The 18,941-nt window shown below is 44.4% G+C and overlaps 1 protein-coding gene across 4 annotated transcripts; it reads left to right on the top strand.

Moving 5' to 3' along the window:
- Positions 1 to 6,526: 6,526 nt before the first annotated feature.
- LOC137142663 (beta-microseminoprotein J1-like) lies at positions 6,527 to 16,795 on the top strand. 4 transcript variants are annotated; one of them, XM_067532336.1, is made up of 5 exons: positions 6,527 to 6,595; positions 8,912 to 9,002; positions 9,365 to 9,407; positions 13,225 to 13,330; positions 16,458 to 16,795. In XM_067532336.1, exons 2-5 carry the CDS (start codon positions 8,961 to 8,963, stop codon positions 16,585 to 16,587), a joined length of 321 nt encoding a protein of 106 aa, XP_067388437.1. In that variant the 5' UTR covers positions 6,527 to 6,595; positions 8,912 to 8,960; the 3' UTR covers positions 16,588 to 16,795. The 4 variants fall into 4 exon arrangements, with proteins under 4 accessions (XP_067388437.1, XP_067388229.1, XP_067388371.1 ...); XM_067532270.1 differs by lacking the exon at positions 6,527 to 6,595 and adding an exon at positions 7,621 to 7,720; XM_067532128.1 differs by lacking the exon at positions 9,365 to 9,407 and having other exon boundaries at positions 6,533 to 6,595.
- Positions 16,796 to 18,941: the final 2,146 nt, after the last annotated feature.

Genomic DNA, 18,941 nt, shown 5'->3' with positions numbered 1-18,941 from the left:
AAGATCTGCCTGAGCAAGGACCCATCAGGAGGGGTGGATGCTGATTTACAGGGCATCTCCACCAACAGTCCAACAGGTGAGATGGGGGGCTGGTGAGAAGTCTCCGCTAGTCCTCATACTTGCTGTGGACTGATTCTGGAGTCAGGGAAAAGATGCCGTGCCTCCATGTATAGGAGCTAGGTTCCATCCATCAGCAACTGTGTGTTTCTGGTCCATACTTGGAATAGTGTGCATGAAAGAAATTGCACGAAGCTTCTTTTGATGGCCTGGCTTGGACAGTGCCATTGAAGAGAAGGTAAGAGCTTGTACTTCATGTCAGAGTGTGAGGAACATGCCTCAGTTGCACCCCTACACGCATGGGACTGGCCTGAAAACCTGTGGCAGCATATTTCCGTTGATTTTGCTGGCCCATCTGAAGGAAGCATGTTCCTGGTTGTTGTAGATGCTCACTCTAAATGGCCAGTCATCTCTGTAATGCTGTCCACTACTGCTGAAAGAATTATCCAGAAACTGTGTGGAATCTTTAGTTGTTTTCATCTGCCAGAACAACTTGTGAGAAACAACGGCCCGCCATTCATCTATCAGGAGTTTGAAAATTTTATGAAAGCAAATGTGATACATCACACCGCTTCAGGACCATATCATCCATCCACCAATGGATCAGCTGAAAGGTTTGTGCAGACCATGAATCAAGCTTTACGATCTGCAAGGGGACATTTGTCAATTCAAAAACGTCTGGACACCTCCTTACTATCCTAAAGAAACATGCCTCATGCTATGACCAAAGCGTTTCTGGCCTTTCTAATGATGGGACGACAGCTGTGCACTTGGCTTTGATCTGCTGAAACCTCCCAAAGCGCGACAAGTTGTGCAACATCAACAGCAAAACTAAGTCATCAGACGTGCACACAGAGCAAAGACTGAATCTTTAGTCCTGGACAGCCTGTCCTAGCTTGGAACTATGCTTCTGGAGCTAAATGGGTCCCTGCTACAGACATCACCCCAACGGGACCCACTTCCTACACTGTCCAGACTGCAGATGATCTCACCTGGCAGTAGCATGTAGATCAGTTGTTGCAAGGTCATACATGTCCCAAGGACACATATCCACTTGAACTGCCTGACCTCACCATTACAGTTGAGATATCATCGAGTTACCCGTTCCTGACTCTCCTTCTCCATCCACCTCTGCAGCAGATACAGCCCCCTTCCCCTGTTCAAGCAGATACAACATTGTCACCTGTTCGAGCTATGAGTCCTGAGCCCATTGTTAGACCTGCACCAATAACACCTTCCGGTGCAAGAACACCGAGTCTGCTATAATCTGCCTAGAGAGAGCAGGCCTCCTCAACAGCTGGATTTTTAGCTAGGGTAAACCCACATTACAGGATAGAATAACCCCCAGGGTTTATCCGGGAAATGAGGCAGTCTACCCTCATTCCCTAGTTTAATGATTGTTCTGTTAAATGAGCATTTTCATTAAGGGGGGAGGAATATGTTGTGTATTTTGTGTCTTGCTTTATTGCCTAGGTTGCCATAGCAACACAGCTTAGCTTGTTGCCATGGCATTTGAGTTAGACTGTTAGGGGATAACTCAGCCGAATCCTGGCTGGTTTTAGTGTGGTTAAAGAAAGACTTCTCATGGGTTTGCATCTCTGTGTTCCATGCGGATTTCTCTCTGAATACTAGTACTTTCCAAGGATTTAACAGAAGACAGAAGAGCTGACACTCTGCACAGACATAGGCCGGGAAGGTGAATGAAGGCATAAAAAGCTCTGCGCTTTGCCCAGGCTCCCCTCAGCAAGCTAATGGCCAAGGCAGGAATAGAACCCAGGTCTCCGGACTCCCAGTCCAGTGCCTGATCCTGATTTATGCTGACGTAAGCCAGGAATAGAATTGGGTGAAGAAACAAGTGGGGGAGCTGTGAGGAAAGTGGGATATTTGGAGAGTTGTGGCTCTGTAATTTAAAGCAGGAGGGAGTTGACAAGGTGGAGTGGGAAGGAGGGGAAGAAGTGTCACACCTGCCCACCTGCAATTTGATTTGGTTCAAGGAAGTAGCCTGGGGTTGGTTTGTCCAATTGTGTGCACTGATGATGTTGATTTTAAGTGGAATCGACCCTCCCTGTTTTCTTCTTAGAGCCAAAAGGCAGGCTGTTTAGAAACAGTTGAGAAGGGAACTAGAGCGACTCAGAATCACAGGCTGAGGAGGAGATTCCTGTGCAGCGACACCCAAACCAAACCTTGTTCTGCATGGGACTCTGCACATTTGCTCTCTGATTAAGTGACCTAACTTAGTGATCTCCAAGGAGCAGGGCCCATGCAGATGTGAGGGTAGAATTAATAGGAACCCCTGATCCAAGCCTGAGTAAATAGGCTGGGCTCAGAGGAGCATCGTGGGGTAAGACAGGGCGAGAAGGAAGGAATCTCATTTCCAAAGCCACAGAACCATTGCAATGCCTCTCTATGACTGCTGTGCAGATGCTCCCCAGCCCCTATGTGTCTCCTGCTTGTGAATGGAGGATTGGCATTCTAGTGGGTCCCCCAGCCAGAGCAGCCACTTCAGGAGCTCCGAGAGGCAGAGGATGCAAGAGGGGTAGTTTCTCTGAATGGTGACCTGGCATTCTTTTTTTCCCATGCAGCAATATGCTAGCAGTTCATTGTGTTGGGGACCCTCTGTATCTGTGATTTTGGCCTAAATGCACAAAGTTCAGGCTTCCCTTGGATAGTCATTGAAGTTCTTAGCGCAATTGGCATGTAAACTGGAAGCTTCTAATGTACATATTTTCAGACTGCATTGACATGGATGGCAAGCTGCACAAGATTAATACCAAAGAGCTCATGTTCAAAAATCACAGCTTCAAGAATTAGAAGAGTTAAGATTTGGTGAGTTTGATTTCCTTGTTCCTAGCAGTGACGTCTCATGTCAGGACTGACACAAGTGACTTGGAAAGGGGAAGATGTAATGTTCTAAACACTGCCTAAAGCTTCTGCCCTAAGTGCTCCTTTCTCCACAGACTGCTCTCCCTTTCCTTCCAAGAAAGAGAAACAAGGGCCCAGAGGTTTGAATATACTCGTCTCCTGAACTATATAGTTCCACCCATCCAGCCCAAAATCAGAAACAGCACCGTGTGAATAAAGTGCACAATCAGACAATGGGGATAATGAAAATCTAATAGTAAATAAACCAATCCTGCACATTTCAAGAATAACCAATGGGGTGAAATTAGTTTGCAGACTGTTTGTATAATGACAAAGAATTTCCGACTTTGTTCATGAGCAGTAAAGGGGCTCAATTAATCAAACTATTAGCCACAAATAGCCCAGCCAGCTCCAATCACTCAGCATACTCTCTTCCTGCCAAAAATGCAGATCCCACTGTGGCTGGAGATTGTTCGCGTCCCACTTCTACAGCCTGGTATTTGCTTTTTTTCCCCTTCCCAGTGACAGGTTTCATTTGCCTGTTGAGTATGACGCATTTTCAACAAGGACACCTGCAGGGGAGGAGGCCGATCCCTTGATAGCTAATGAGCTCCATAGTTGGATGGGTTAAGAACAAACTCACTCAGAATTTCTTGGCATAGTGCCTCTCCTTCTACAGATGAAGAACTATGGACTGAGTCTGTTCTTTGATGAGGGAGACTAATGGTGGTGTTTTAAACATCGCTACTAAAACTGGCTTTCGCTTGCCTGGAGGAGTAGCGATTCAAAGTGTGAGAATACACTATCGGATTCTAGATCATTTCTTTTATTCTCTGCATTGACATAACTGAGTAAAATAAATCCAGACAGAAGTCCTTCAGAGTCTAAATAAAAGCCTGTTTTATAACCAAGTAATGATGGGCCCCTTTGCTTTCTTTGAGGAGACAGAGCACACTTATTTCTGCAGTTTGTCTAACAGGGATGAGTGAACCAGGTCATGAAAACAATCAGAACCAGCCTGTATTTCCTGAATCACCTCTGTGCCCTTTGTCCAGGATAATATCAATTCACGAATGAGCCATCCTTCTCAGCTTCCAAAATGGTCATGCTTCCCTACAAAATCACGGCCATTCACCCAATTGCAGGAACTGCCAGGACCCAGCTCGGGCATTATCCTCAATGTGCCCCCACAGCACCTGACAGAGTTGGTTTTGTGCTGGTCCTTGAGTCTTTGAAAAATTAATGGTGCCTTTATTCTCATTCACCAGTGAGAAACAAGCCCAGTGTCAGCAGCGTGAACAGCTCAGCTAGGACCCAAACCTAGTCCGAAGCCGGGCAGTTCTCAGCCAAACCCATGTACAGCCAGCCCTGCTGCGAGCACAGCTCATGCAACCCAAGTCTTCCTGCCCAGCATTACCCAAGTCATCTTCAGAGGTGGTTGTGCAGGGCAGAGTGGGGCAGAGGCCGAACTTAGGAGCACCCACTGTTCATGGAGCCCAGCTTCCTGTTCCCCAGGGTATTCAGGTGACACTGGTGGGCTTCCTATCCTATTCTCAGGAGTCAAGGACCAGGGTAGAACCTCCACCCTTCCTTCCCCCCTCCGCCCAAAAAAATAACCCAACCAAAGAAGAGTCTGCCCCAAGAGAATCCATCCCTGTTTTCAGACCATGCCCCGTTATTTGCAGGTGTAAGCAGGGACTGAATGAGATTTCCCTGACATCTAGTGATGAACTGGGGAAAGAGACGTGTGTGCATGGACATACCTATTCTGCCTAGATGTTAGCAGACCAAACGTCTTTGCCAAAGCGATCAGTTTTGGCTGGTTTTGAGTTACAATTCACTTGAATGCAGGGGTAACAAAATGAAACCAAACAGCACTTGCTAAGCAGGAGGTAGAGATGCCAAATCTCAGTGAAAGTCAAGGGGATGGGGACAGGTGTCCTCGAACAGAAGTGGAGATGTGGCTTCAAGAGTCCTAGACATCCTTTGACTCTCCTGTCTCCAGTGATTAAAGAAGGAGCTGATTGGTCTCAGTTGAGATCCTTGTGTCTGTTCAGCGATTACCAGAGATGAAATCACTGACAAGTAGGTCTAGGCGCTAAGCTTAGACCTGGAGGGGTGGCTACAACCTTGCAGCGAAAGGCAATGCAGAGGCTGCTCTAGCAGGGAGGTGCCTCACGACCTAGGGAAATCACTAAGAGCTGGACTGAGTGGTGAAATCTCAGAGCTCGGCATCACAGCAGTGGCAGCAAGTGGCAAGTAGCAGTGCTGGTAGCAGCAGAGCTGAGCAGCGGCAGCAGAAAGCCAGTTGCTGAGGTGGCGGCAGCAGCAGAGTCACTGCTCAATGAGCTTCCCCCGCTTTTCCCAGTGCAGGGGATGAACCCCCTTCTGAACTCTGGATTCACAGACCAAGGACAATCGGCTGTGGGTGGGGAGCAGCGGAGAGAAAGAAGAATGACATGCAGGGCCGTATTATCCATTAGGCACAATAGGCACAGTGCCTAGGGCCTACGAAACCTTCAGGGCCTATGAAAAAAATTTTATATATAATTTTTTATTTCTATTTAAAAAACTATTTATTAATAGCTTAAAATAAAATGAGTTATTTCGGTAGGGGGGCCTACGAAGGGAAGTGTGCCTAGGGCCTATGAAGGTCTTAAAATGGCCCTGATGACATGCTGAAGGGACTTTTATTGTGCAAGGTGGGAAACTGAGGCAAAGGACACTGTCCAACATACCATGGGGTGGGTGTTTGCTTAGGGCTACATGCTTTTGAGTCATAGTTGTGGGGTTTACCCCCATTAATGCTGGGTTCCCTTTCTCTTTTATTAAAAGTTTTCTTTTGTTATATACAGAAACAGTGCTTGTGAATGGAGAAGTATTGCCTCTTTGAGGCACCAGAGGTGGGGTTTAATTTTCCCAGATTACTGGGGGTGAGGAGAATTAGGGCAGTTCTGTTTTATATTGCCAAGAGGACCCCCTAGCTATTGAACCCAGTCCTTGTTGCAACCTACACCATTGACAGAAGGGTTACTTAATCAAGTGACCACTTTGTATGTACTGTATAACAACTCCTCCTGCAGAGATCAAGGCGACAAAGCTACTGGGGGAAGAAACAAGTACATTTGAAAACATTCCCTTTGTTGAAATAATCCTTTCTCCTAGGGCCAAGCTTGCAGCACCATGTGAGAGAATGACTGGTACAACTGCATTCTTGAATGCAACCTCTGCTCATTGTGCTGAAATGTTAGCCTCAGTGCTAACCTTAGCAAAGGGAAGTCTTGGCAAGGATGCTTCTTACGAACCTATTGTTACCTGTGTGACAACAGGAACAATAGACCCCCTTCCCTCTTCCTACTCTTTTGTTTCACCTGCAACCAACCATGACCTGCTTGGATGCAGAGGAGCCTGGAGGCCTTATTACGACACCCCAAATCCTGCCCCACAGCACCATTTCTGAAAGAGGGCAGGACCAGGACTGGCCAAATATTACTGGTGCCTATAAATGTGAGGTCAGGCTGCATAACAGGTAACAGCTGCTTCCTGTGGTCTGCACAGGCTTGTCTTTGTAAGACATCTCTCTCCTGACTCTCCACACTACACAATCATTCACTGCAAGCAAAGGTGTTCTGCAGGTTGGATGCAGGCTTTGGAAGGAACACACACTGCAAGAATGGTGAGTCAACACACCTTTCCTCTTGCTCTTTTAAAGGACCGATTTGGATTTTCTTAGGGAAAGCTTCCCAGTTGCTACAGAACTTCTTCTCTGACTTGTGTATTTCCTTCTCTAAGGCAATTTCAAGTTTAAATCAATTATAAAATGACAAGGTAAAGAAGGGTGGCAGGTGCTGTGAGTTTTACACACACACACACACACACACACACACACACACACACACACACACACACACACACACACACACACACACACACACACACACACACACACACACACACACACACACACGTTTTTCCTGCCAGCACTTTAAAAGTCTGCCTGATTGAAAGGATATTTAGAATCACTCTCTTCTGTCTCATGTAAAGGGATCTAAAAGGCTGACTCCTGTGAGATTAGCTCATATTATAAATGAAAGCAAAGAGCCAAACTCTGCAGCCTGGACATGCTTCTAAACTCGGATGGACTCCGAATGAGATTTTTAATTGATACAGCCTGCCATTACAGTGATTCAGCTTAAGCTTCCCCGAAACACACCTAGAAGACTAGATATATTAAAATAAGGCTCACGTACAAAAGTTACCCTGGAGTTCTAACACAGTAGTGTCACATCAGGGACATACATTTTTTTCAGCTCCATGTAAAGATGCAGAGAAGACTCAGGACACTGATTTAGCTCCCTCACAGGGCAGTTGGGGATCACAGATCGCTAATACCACTTGAAAGCTGTTTGCCGCCTATGGGAGCTGAGCTGGGACCCTCAGCTGGAATAATTCATTTGTAAAATAACTGTCGGGGGTGGGCAAATTTGTAAAGAATCTTGTTTGCAGTGAAGTATTAGGCCAGCTCTGATCTCAAGACAGCTCCTAATGGAAGAGCATTTGCACTATATCCACCATTAATTGCCATTCTTGGCAATTTCAGCAGAGGCCATCTATTCCTTGTTTTACTAGCACTAAACTCAGTCAGGTGATGAGAGGTTACACAGCCTCCAGACCAGCACCTCTAAAATGGAGCCAGGAAGAACTCAGCCTAAAGTGGCCATCAGATTCAGCCTTCAAAATTAAGAACCCAAGAAGAAAAACCAATAGATATTGCTGTTCTAAATTAACACAGACACACAAGGTAAGAGATCTTGTCTCAGTGTCACATCCTCTTCTGTGCCCAAGCTCTGGAGGGGGAGAACCAAGAAACCAGTTATGGTTCCTCAGTTTGCATCACTCTCAGAGCAACTGAAGGGCTGCTCAGGTTATGTCACTGTGTCAGCTCCATGCTAGGGGAGAATAGGTGTCACCGCCCCAACATTGGCCCCACACTAGCGTTGGGAGGAAGCTCCTGTAGGACTTGGCTGCAACATCTTTTTGTAAATGGAAAGCTCTCCTGTTGCCAAGGGAAATCCCTGCTGCCTGTATGCAGCCAGTTTCTGGCCCCTTTGCACCACACTCAGTGATGGAAAGAGTCTTAGAATCAGGTGGCTTTTGTACAATGGAGGAGTGATTCACTGTAATTGTATATCAAGTAAAACACTGGTAGTCTTTGTTTGGCGCAGGCCCTCTGATGTGCTAAATATCTCTAATGTAGATAGGCCAATGTGTGTCTCTAGTCAGGGGAATAAAGTGAAAAGCGCTCATGCATGACGACATCAGACGATGATGGTCTCAGCATAGGCAGGCTGAAAAGAAAAGGCAAGAGCACACCCAAGGCAAGGTGGTAAAATGCTGTTATTCCTTTGACTGGTTGCAATGAGCTCTCTCTGACCCTAATGCAGTATAAATCATTTCTATGATGCAACAGTGCAGAGAGTTCCCAGTCTGATGTTTTTTATTAAATGGTCAAGTGCTATCCTGTGGGGAATTCTGAAGCGGTGCAAACTGTTGGAATATTAATAAGTGGAAGTGAAGAGCATGGAAAGTTGATGTCCTGGTGTGGAGGTCAGGAAGGGTGGGGCATAACTAAACAAAGAAATAGGGTGGGTGGAGTTAAATCCTCCAACCAGGCAAAATGGGATTTTAATGTAATAAATGGACTAAATATATGAAGATATGGTTCCCACCCACACTTGCTCCCAGGGATTTCTACCACTGTAAAAGAGATTATAAGGCTTTGATCCACCAGAGCAAATAATCATGGGTGTAAACATGTTAATTAAGTTCAATTAAAATTAAGTCCATGCTTACGTGTTTTGCTGGGGAGTAGTTTTCCCATGTTAGTTTATTCAGCAATGAGATTTGCCCCTGATTATTTCTGTGCCAATAAGCAATTCTTTTTAGCTATAAGCCTTCCAGTGACTATGATTGAGTCGTCTGTCATTTATAGATGCATGTGTTGGGCCTCCTTATCGTTGTCTTCTCAGTGACGCTATGCGATGCACAATGCTGGTTGGAAAAGAATGAAGCTGATGCACGAGGTAAGAAATCCTGCTGACTGGATCATCATTTATGCCCAAGCTCTGGAGAGGGAACATCATGGATCTTGAAGGCTCCTCTGCATTGGCCACTGACCCAATAAAGCTTAGAGCAGCTGAGATGCTGCTTTAAACCACTAGTGTAGCCTTCTTAAAGGACCCTATGGAACTGATGGATAAGTGTCACTGTCCCCTGGTGAAGCCAGCAAAAAGTTTCCCTAGGCCAGGGTAATTCCCTGCCCCTTTGCACCACCTCAGCAGATTTCAGTATGGAATCTGGCCCTCTCTATGCATACCACTGAGAACAGAATTGTCTGTTAAATGTGATTTTGCTCATTTAGCACTTGTCTGTTGAACATAACCAGGGACAAGAAACAAGGGAAGATGAGGAGGGACATAGGACGGCTGGTGAGTCATGAGAATACAGATCTATTGTTGGAGGAAGGTGGTAAACTGAGGCCATGAGAAAAAGGGGGATTGGGGAAGTGTCAATGATGCCACACTTTCAGGGATAGTTTTCTGAAAACTTGCACAGCCCAAAGAGCTCTCACACATACAGATTTTGAGGCACAAGTGGCATGCCCTTGTACAGAGATTTTTCACAGGAACAGCCGGACACATGTTCACAAAAGGAAGGGTGTGCACAAGTGGGCAAAGACTGGGGTGGGGGAGGGGGCTGGCTCCGGGGGTGGTTGTGCAACTCTTATTTTCAGAATTGGATAGGATGAGATTACCATAATTTAGACAAATGCAAGCCAGTTGTGGGGTCAAGAAGGTTCAGGGCCCAACAGCCAACTGGAGGGCTTCCACTGCAGTTCAAAAGAGGCAGCATCTGAAACAAGGACTTTGTGGGGATGTGGGAGATAAAGGCTAGCAGATTTCTTGGCAGCTGCCCAAGAACAAACATCAGTTTGGCAACTGTTTGCACTTGGGTGGATAAGAGAGAAGAGGCAGGAGAAGATGAGAGATGCAGGAAAACTGGAGACAGCACTGGAGTCAGCCAGGCTGTAGCTTGCACAAACCTTTTTGCATGACATGTCATGCCCCGTGTACTAGTGGAGAGCCCTATTTTAAAATGCACTCTGTCTACCCTGTAAAAAGGGGCATTCCAGCAGTACCAAGTCCTGCCCCGTTGCACTCTGGCTGCGCTCACGACTACCAAGGCCAGGCTAGATGGTGCACCTGAACAGATATAGACACAGCAGGCAGCATGAGGTTCTGAGTCCTGTTTTTAAAAAGTCTCTCTGCTGTGCATGTGACCATGTCTTGAACATGCTCTTGTCAGGCATAAATTTTCAGCTTGCTCACGCCTGTCCATGGGTTTACTGAATGCAGGTATCATTCTAAGGTAGCAGGAACATGAATGGATAAAGGTGTCATTGAACGACCGAATGGGAATTTTGAAATTTCAGCCCCCAATGGATCTGATCTGGTAAACAAGCTTGAGGGTGATCTATCTGATTGCATGAAGTTAGAGCCTATTTTAATTAGCATTTACCCTTCTATTTTATCTGAGTCAAGAAGTAACCTATTTAGAACCATAAAAGGAAAATGCTGAATTGCAAAGGGATGGGGAGAGATTTTCCAGGACAGTGGTTGGTTAATTTCCAGGGTATTTTCTTGGGAAGTGGGAGCTACATAGCAATTAGAACTAAGGCTAATTTCCCAGGGCTGAGGAAAATTATGAGCAAAATTGATTGGGAGGAAAAATTGTGACAAAAAACTTCGAATGATAATTAGGAATTGACTAAGAAGAATGTATTGGATGGCCAACAAGCCACACTTTCATAATTGTGAAAGGGGAAAGCTTTGCTTAAAAAGCCCATCTAAGTTAAAAGAAGAACTGAAGGCTGCAATGAGAAATATGCATAAAACACATTGGAAAACAAGGGGAAATAGATAGCAATCAATATAAATTGGAAGTACTGTAGAAAGTTGATATGGGAAGCTAAAGCATATCAGGGAAGAATCCATGGCTGGCAGGGCGCTGAGCAACAAGGAGGAGGTTTTTGTTTTTGTTTTTGTTTTTTTGTTTTAAAGTATATCTGGAACAAAAGAAATCCTAACAATTGTGCAGGTTAATTACTAGATGAAATGGTAAAGTTGCTGATAATACAAAGAAGGTGTTCAATAAATATTTCTGTTTCATATTTGGAAAGCAGCAGGAGGATGTATTAACAGGAGGAGGAACTACTTTCAAGGTCATTCATGATCTGTCCCCACCCTACCTATCATCTCTCATTATTTATCAAAATGTCGACTCTCACCTCTGACTGGCCCATGATGCCAGCCTCTATTGCTCACTTGTTAAATGTTCAAACGAGCCCCTTTGTGCTTACTTCCATGCTACCCCACACACTTTGGAGGTGCTCCCTGCAAACATCCACAAAGCAACATTATCCACCTTCAAAGCCTCTTCATAATTCTCCTTTGCCATGATGCTTACAAAAAATTGACATTGGGTTAGAGTACTGGTGTACCGAGACCACTGCCTATCATGCTGACCAATCTTGTCTAATTGTTTCCTTTTACCTGTCTGTATTTGTTGTCCCTTGTCTTGTACATAGACTTGTAAGCTCTTTGGGGCAGGGACAGTCTTTTTGTTGTATGTTTGTACAGCACTTAGCACAAAGGGGTAAGCACTATGGTAATATGTGATCAACAACAACTAAGGAGAATGTTAAACAGCATCTGCTAGGGATAAAAGTTTTAAGATCAGCAGCCCCAGATAACTTGCACCCAAGAGTCCTAGGAGAGTTGGCTGAGGGGATCTGACCCATTGTTAATACATCTTGCCATACTGGAGAAATTCCAGAAGACTGGAAGAGTGCAAGTGTTCCGTTGATATGGAAAAAAGACAAGTGGGATGATAATTATATGTAGGGTTAGCCTGGCATAATTGTTGGGCAAATCAACAAAGCGGAGGTGGGATTCCATCAATAAAGAATCAGAGGACAGAAATATAATTAATGCCAGTCAAATCTGTTATATAGAAAATAGGTCTTATCAAATAACGAACTAAGATTTGTTTGAGATTATAAATTTGGCTGATAAAAATAATGATTCAGAAACAACAAAACACTTCATTTCAGCTTGGTTCAGCCTTAATCTGTCCCCTCCTGAGATGCCACTGAACCTCAAACCGCTATTATTTGTAGTCCAGTCTCCCAGCTGGACTACATCTCCCATGATGCACCATGGCCATGTGCCACTGCAGTGGTTCAACCAATGGCAATGCTATGGTGCAGCATGGGAGATGTAGTCCCCCTGGGTGACGTGACTGAAAGGAGAATGGGAGACATGAAGCATCCAAACTACAACTCCTATGAGGCACCGAAGAAGCTCAAGGTGGACACAGATTTGGGTCAGTCTGACATTAAATGAAACATTTTGGTTTGGAAAACCAAAACATTTGTATTTGGCTTTGCCCAGCCTGATGAGTGGGGGGAAGGGGAAATCAATATTTTTGGCTAAACTGAAATTTTCACATGGAAAGTTTTCATTTCTTTTGTGGGTTTTTTGGTCGAAAAAACATGTTGATAGATCTGTTAGAAAAATTTCTTCTAGGCGGCTCCCATTATTATAATATCTCAGTGTTTTGCAAACACTAATTATCTTCACAACTCCCCTCTGAGGTAAGGAAACAGAGCCAAAATGAAACATTACCTCCAGGGTGATGAAGTATATCCCATTTTCCAAATAAGGAATTGAGGCACAGAAAGATTAATTGACCTACCCCGGATCACACAAGGAAACTCTGGAAGAGTTGGGAATTGAACTTACATCTCCTAAGTCCCAAGCCCATACCTTATTAAGGGATTTGAAATATAGTAGGAACTGAATCAAAGACCACTGAAGTTTAGCCATTGAATTCAATGGACTTTAGATCAAGCTTTAAAAATGTGTGCCAATCCTTTGATTAAGGAGGAGATGAGAGGAGGAATAGCTTTCCAAGAAATCCGTCCTCGTCTGCAATCCTCACTGTCTCCTGAATTGCCCAATGGCTTACAGCCGTCTGTCTCATCTTGTTTAAATTGGTAAGTCCTTTGGGCAGGGAAGTTATCTGTCAACCGGTGTCAGCGTTTATAGCACTACACAAGACTTAAAAGCAAATTACACACCAGCCTCATATTAAATATGCAAAGATCAAGCCCTGATTTGATAACAAAAAATGAAGTTAAATGTACTATTGATGTATACCAGCAAGTTGGTTATGCCTTTTTAGGCTGCGTCGATAAGAATGGAGTGCTACACAAATTCAATACCAAATGGAGAACCAAGGATTGCTACAGCTGTACCTGTACCAAGAAAGAGATACAGTGCTGCAGCGTGTGAGTATAAAATAAATGCACAGGCTGAAAGTCCATCAGCCTCAGCCTTGAACCCTCTGCCGCAGAGAGGTTTTCCTATCGTCATTTCTGGGCACGGCAGGGGAATCCAGGACCAGCTTTGCCTCTAGGGATCCTGCCCAGGAGCTCTGGGTTTAAGCAGCTAGGACCTGCTCCTTACAATCTCTTGCTGTTGCCCTGGGCTGCTTCCTACCTGCTCCACCTGTCCACAACATTACATCCTCCAGACTCTCCGTCTCTCTTTAGAAACCCAACTCCTGGTCAGCTTCTTGCCAGTTTGCTTGCTGAGACATCTCCTCTGCAGAGTTCCCAGTCTTTCTAGCAGCCACTCCCAGTCTTAGCCCCTGCCTTGTTATTCCAGCTGCCAAAGCCCCAGCAATTAGCTGCAGCTGAGGAGGTAGCTAGCCTGCCTGTTAACGCTTAGTGGTTATAGTCGCATGAGTTCTAATACTGTTCAAATACTCCAAAGACACAGCTCTCCTGGGAGAAAGTTTTGCTGTCAACTCAACAAGTTATTATACTAAGGAATAAATAAATGAAAGGTGGGTTTAAGCCACAACAATTTGGATCAAGAGTAAGATTTATAACCTCCCCCCAAATCTGGGGGGAATTCAGATCTCAGATTTGGGTTCAAAGATGGACCCAGGTGCAAAATGTGCCTCAAGATTGTGATTTCAAACACTCTGAACATGAACAATCCCTTGCTTCAACTACTAGACAACCCTAACTGACTGATCATGCAGTAATTTACAACATACGGTAGGGTTCACAGTAGTTGGAGTTGAGATAGAGAAGGCAGGGCCTTCTTTAACTTCATACACCACCTGTTTTTAGTTGCCCAAAATTGAAATATTTTCCTTGTGTGTGTGCACGCATGTAACATTCTTGGCTTGGTCTCACCTCAAAGGTGAAACTGAATCTGAGTTAATCTGATCCAGAACTCTTTGAGGTATGGGCACAGAATTAGAGAAATGCAGGGCTGGAAGGGACCTCGAGACATCATCAAGTCCAGCCCCCTGCTCTGAGGCAGGACCAAGTAAACGTAGACCTTCCCTGGCAAGTGTTTGTCCAACCTGTTCTTAAAACCCTCTAGTGATGGGGTTTCCATAACCTACTTTGGAAGTATTACAGAGTTTAACTATCCTGATAGTTAGAAAGTTTTCCTGATATCTAACCTAAATCTCCTTTGCTGCAGATTAAGCTCCTTACTTCTTGTCCTATTCTCAGTGGACATGGAGAACAATTGATCAATGTCCTTTTTATAACAGCCCTTAACATATTTAAAGACTGTTATCGGTCCCTTCTCAGTCTTCTTTTCTCAAGACTGAACATGCCCAGTTTTTTTAACCTTTCCTCACAAGTCAGATTTTCTAAACCCTTGATCATTTTTGTTGCTCTCCTCTGGGCTCTCTCCAATTTGCCCATATCTTTCCTGAAGTGTAGTACCCAGAACTGCATACAGTACTCCTGCTGCCACTGTCACAGTGCAGTGTACAGTGGGACTATTACCTCTGATGTCTTACATACAACGCTCCTCTTAAGACAGATCAGAATATTAGCTTTTTTTGCAACTCCATCGCACTGGTGACTTGCATTTAATTTGTGATTCACTATAACTCCCAGATCTTTTTCAGCCTGCCTACCACCTAGCCAGTTATTTCCCACTTTGTAGTTGTGCATTCAATTTTTTCTTCTTAAGGCTGGTACTTTGCATTTTTCTTTATTGAATTTCATGTTGTTGATTTCAGACCAATTCTCTAATTTGTCAAGATCTTTTTGAATTCTAATCCTGACCTCCAAGGTGCTTGCAGCCACTCCCAGTTTGGTGTCCTCCGCAAGTTTTATAAGTATATTCTCCACTCCATTATCCAAGTCATTAATGAAAATACTGAGTAGTACCAGACCCAGGACCGACCGCTGTGAGACCCCACTAGATATGCCCTCCCAGTTTGACAACAAACCATTAATAACTATTCTTTGCGTATGATCTTTCAACCAGTTGTGCACCCAATTTATAGTAATTTAATCTAAGATACATTTTCCTAGTTTTCTTATGAGAATGCCATGTAGAACTGTGCCAAAAGCCTTACTGAAATGAAGGTATATCACATCTACTGCTTCCCTCCATCCACTAGGCCTGTAACCCTGTCAAAGTAAAAAGTTCCAGTTGTCCATATCTCACTGGGAGGTAATGAGGGTCCACTAGAGATGCTTGTTTGTAGGAGAATCTGCTGTGGGAGAAGTTGTGAATGTTGTAAGGAGATGTATTAAAACAGGTGACCTGCAAGAACACATCTTGGGAAAACCCTTAGTAACATATCTGAGGATCTACAATGAGAAAAGCTCCTGAAATACACTGCACCAAATCAACCATTTGAAATATTGAATTACACCCAAGATACATTTCCACACAGGGCATTTCTAAAAGCCCCTCTTCAATTCATTTCAGTATGCTGACACAGAGCCGCCATTCTACTCCTAATAATAATGACCACGTATGAGCTGATTTATTTTCTGATTGCTGGTTAGCCCACACGCAATCCCAGTGAAGTACAGCACGTATGTGTCACTAGCTTCCTTCCTCTTCAGTGGGGCACAGAACATTGGCAGTGCTAATAGCAACGAACCAACGTCTGCTCACTAACCTCCAAGGGAAGTGTTGTAGGAGCTCTGAATGTCAGAACCTAACACTGGAGGCTTTCACCCAGACATGGCATTTATACACAGGGGTACATAAAAATGGATTTTTGCTCTTGGTTTGGCAGAGAGAAGATAAAAAGAGAAATGTGTCCTAGAATATAGAGGAGCTCACTATGAATTCCACTAAACATGAAATAGCATGAGGCTAGGACATATAAACACAATAACCATTCTAATAACTGCCACTTACCAACAGTTAAAGCGTTTGGTCTGCAAAACAGATACACAGCAGAGGTTAAGGGCTTGATTCTCCACTCTACTACTCCAGCATAACTCCCTACTGACTACAGTGAATCGACACTGGCATAAATCCAGAGTACCAAGTGGAGAGCCAGACACCCTGTTTTCTCTCTCTAGTATCCTGACCTATCTCACACACTTGTGCTTAATTTGCTTTTCCCAATGACAGTGTTTTCACGCCTGTTGACTACGACAAAGAGAAATGTGAACGTATATTCTACGAGGACACCTGTAGCTACACAGTGGTGGAGAAGGCTGACCCCTCTAAACATTGTGAGGTCCGTGGTATTGTGGGCTAATAAACAACCCGTTCAGAATCAAGATCATCGTCCGGGCAAATCCTTTTGAATCCCAAGTGTTTTTAAGCAATTCAGTGTGTGAGAATACCAGCCCTGTATTTGATTCTAATGTGTTTCTGTTACTCTCGGTGGTGGCATAATCGAGCTATGAACACAAAGCTTGTAAATTCTTTTCTGATGATCATTAGATTAAAATAAATTCCAGATGAAGCATCAAAGGTCTCTTGGGGCATCTCCTTAATAAGAATTTGGTTTTACCTAGATGGTGGGGCCCCTTCTCCCTTGCCATCACTGGTACTGGAACCACTGGACACAGGTGGCAGGAGTACACATGTTATAGAGGACTCTGAAAGAGCCTTTACTTTCTTTCCAGCAGGGGACCCAGCTGCTGCAGGTTCACGAGTGAGCAGAGGATATTTGTTGGACAACTTTGGTTCTTCCCAAACCCACCTCAAAGTTATGGCCTGGTGTTGTCCAATGCTGTGGCATTCTTTGGATCAGACTCAGCCAATGGTCTACAAGTAGCAGCAGCCCATTACAATACCCAAGACATAGGACAGTGCTGATGGAAGCCTTCCACTCCTGCTCTCATGTTCATCTGGGTAAGTGGCCAGTAAGAGGGTGTTGTGAACCCAGGAGGCCAGGCACCACAGACCAATTTAACAGTGTTGCAGCAGATATGCGCAGCCAGAGGATGAGGAAGCAGCAGAAGAGTCTGCACATCTGTGAGGATCAGTACATCTGGTGGTGGTGCTTTTTACCCGGAAACTGTCAAACGCAGGCAGAGTGCTGCACACCATGAGATCACACTGATCTTTGGCATGCCATGAGGAAAGCCTCCATTTCCTGGCTGGTGCAATAACTGAGTTTGCATCACGGCTCCAATCCAGACAGTGAGGCACGAAGGCAGCAGCTACGTATTCCCAACCTTTGATAAGGACCCGCTACCCTTGTTGGACAATCTTTTCGATGGTATTAACTGCCCTTTGCGGGGAAGAAGTTAGTTAACATGGTGTGGGGTTGTTGTGGATAAAGTTTGATCCTGTTTTCTTTAAGACAAAACAAACACACAAAGAAGAGAGAAAAATGCAGCTTGTCTCTGGTGCTGACTTTCACTTGGAACCTCACTGATGGAGAGAAGGTACAGCACCTAGTCTTCTCAGCCACTCCAGACATAACAAACTATCAACATCAAGCAGTTTAGGGCTTTGCTTTTAGCTGCCTTTCTGGGTGTTAGCACTGTGGTATTGTAAGAGATGCAGTGTTGGCTGGCTAAATCAGATTCTTATTAAACAGAAGGCAGAAGGAGAGATGGAGGACAGATATAAAGTGGGGAAGGAAAATATCATTCAAGGGAGTGAGTGACAAAGGATCCTATGTGTCACATCCCTGGTGTTGTTCAGGATTTAGTTCTTCCTCTCTTGTTCTGTCTGGTCAGGATGTCCTTCTGGATCAATGTGACACAGGTCCATTGGTGGCAGGGTGGATTCTGGGGTCCCAGCAGACAGTGTGCAAAGCGCCTGCCTGCCAGCCCATCCATCTCAATGCTCTGATTTCATGACCCCTGGATCTTATTCCATCAACATTAGCTAATCAAAAATGCATTTTGGTGATTTCACGGATACACATTTCCTCCAATTTCTAGAATCTTTTAGCTCATTGTCGTGCCAACGCATACTTTACCTAGACCCTTGAAGATCTCTTAGCACATCTTTACATCTAAATAATCCAGGTTGTCCCAGTTCATTTGCCTTCAACTTTTGACAACTTTTATAAATGATTTGATGTAACAGGTGGAGTTGGATTTTTGTTATCTTGGACCACCTAAAGCTTGGGCCTCTGCACAACAAATCTAAGTGTTTCAAACCTGATGGGGAGGCCAGCTACCCACAGTTGTGGTGGTGAAGATGATAATAGAACAAGGGAGAAAGAGCATGCCTTGATTTAGCTGGACATTGACTGGTTCAAGAACACTTTGAAAAGCTATGAACAAATAAAAACAGAAGGGAAGGACCATATCAACTTTAGCTACAACATAGCTACCTCCAATACTAATTCAGCAGAGTGCTGTCTAACATGGGAAGTTATTAAAAGTTCCTATGAATGGTCATCTGTTGTGTAACCTAGTATTAAAGCACACTGAGGGAGGCTCTGCAGTCTCGGGGACACATTGCTAGTGTCACCAAATAATATTGCTTGGTCTGCAAGTCAGCGCTAGCAATAAGGTGAGAAATACTAAATGCAGTTTAGAGATGTCTTTTCAAATATATTCTACAGATTGTTCATGCAGAGATAGTTCTTATCGTCTGACACTTCACATTACTATGCTAAGAAAGAGATATGGAAGTGATTAT

This window comes from Emydura macquarii, unplaced genomic scaffold (genome assembly GCF_026122565.2).
Source record: "Emydura macquarii macquarii isolate MOO-44397 ecotype Brisbane River unplaced genomic scaffold, CSIRO-AGI_Emac_v2 contig_67, whole genome shotgun sequence".
NCBI lineage: Eukaryota > Metazoa > Chordata > Testudines > Chelidae > Emydura > Emydura macquarii.
Note: the sequence above shows the minus strand (reverse complement) of the source record. Positions and strands in the feature narration are given on the sequence as shown.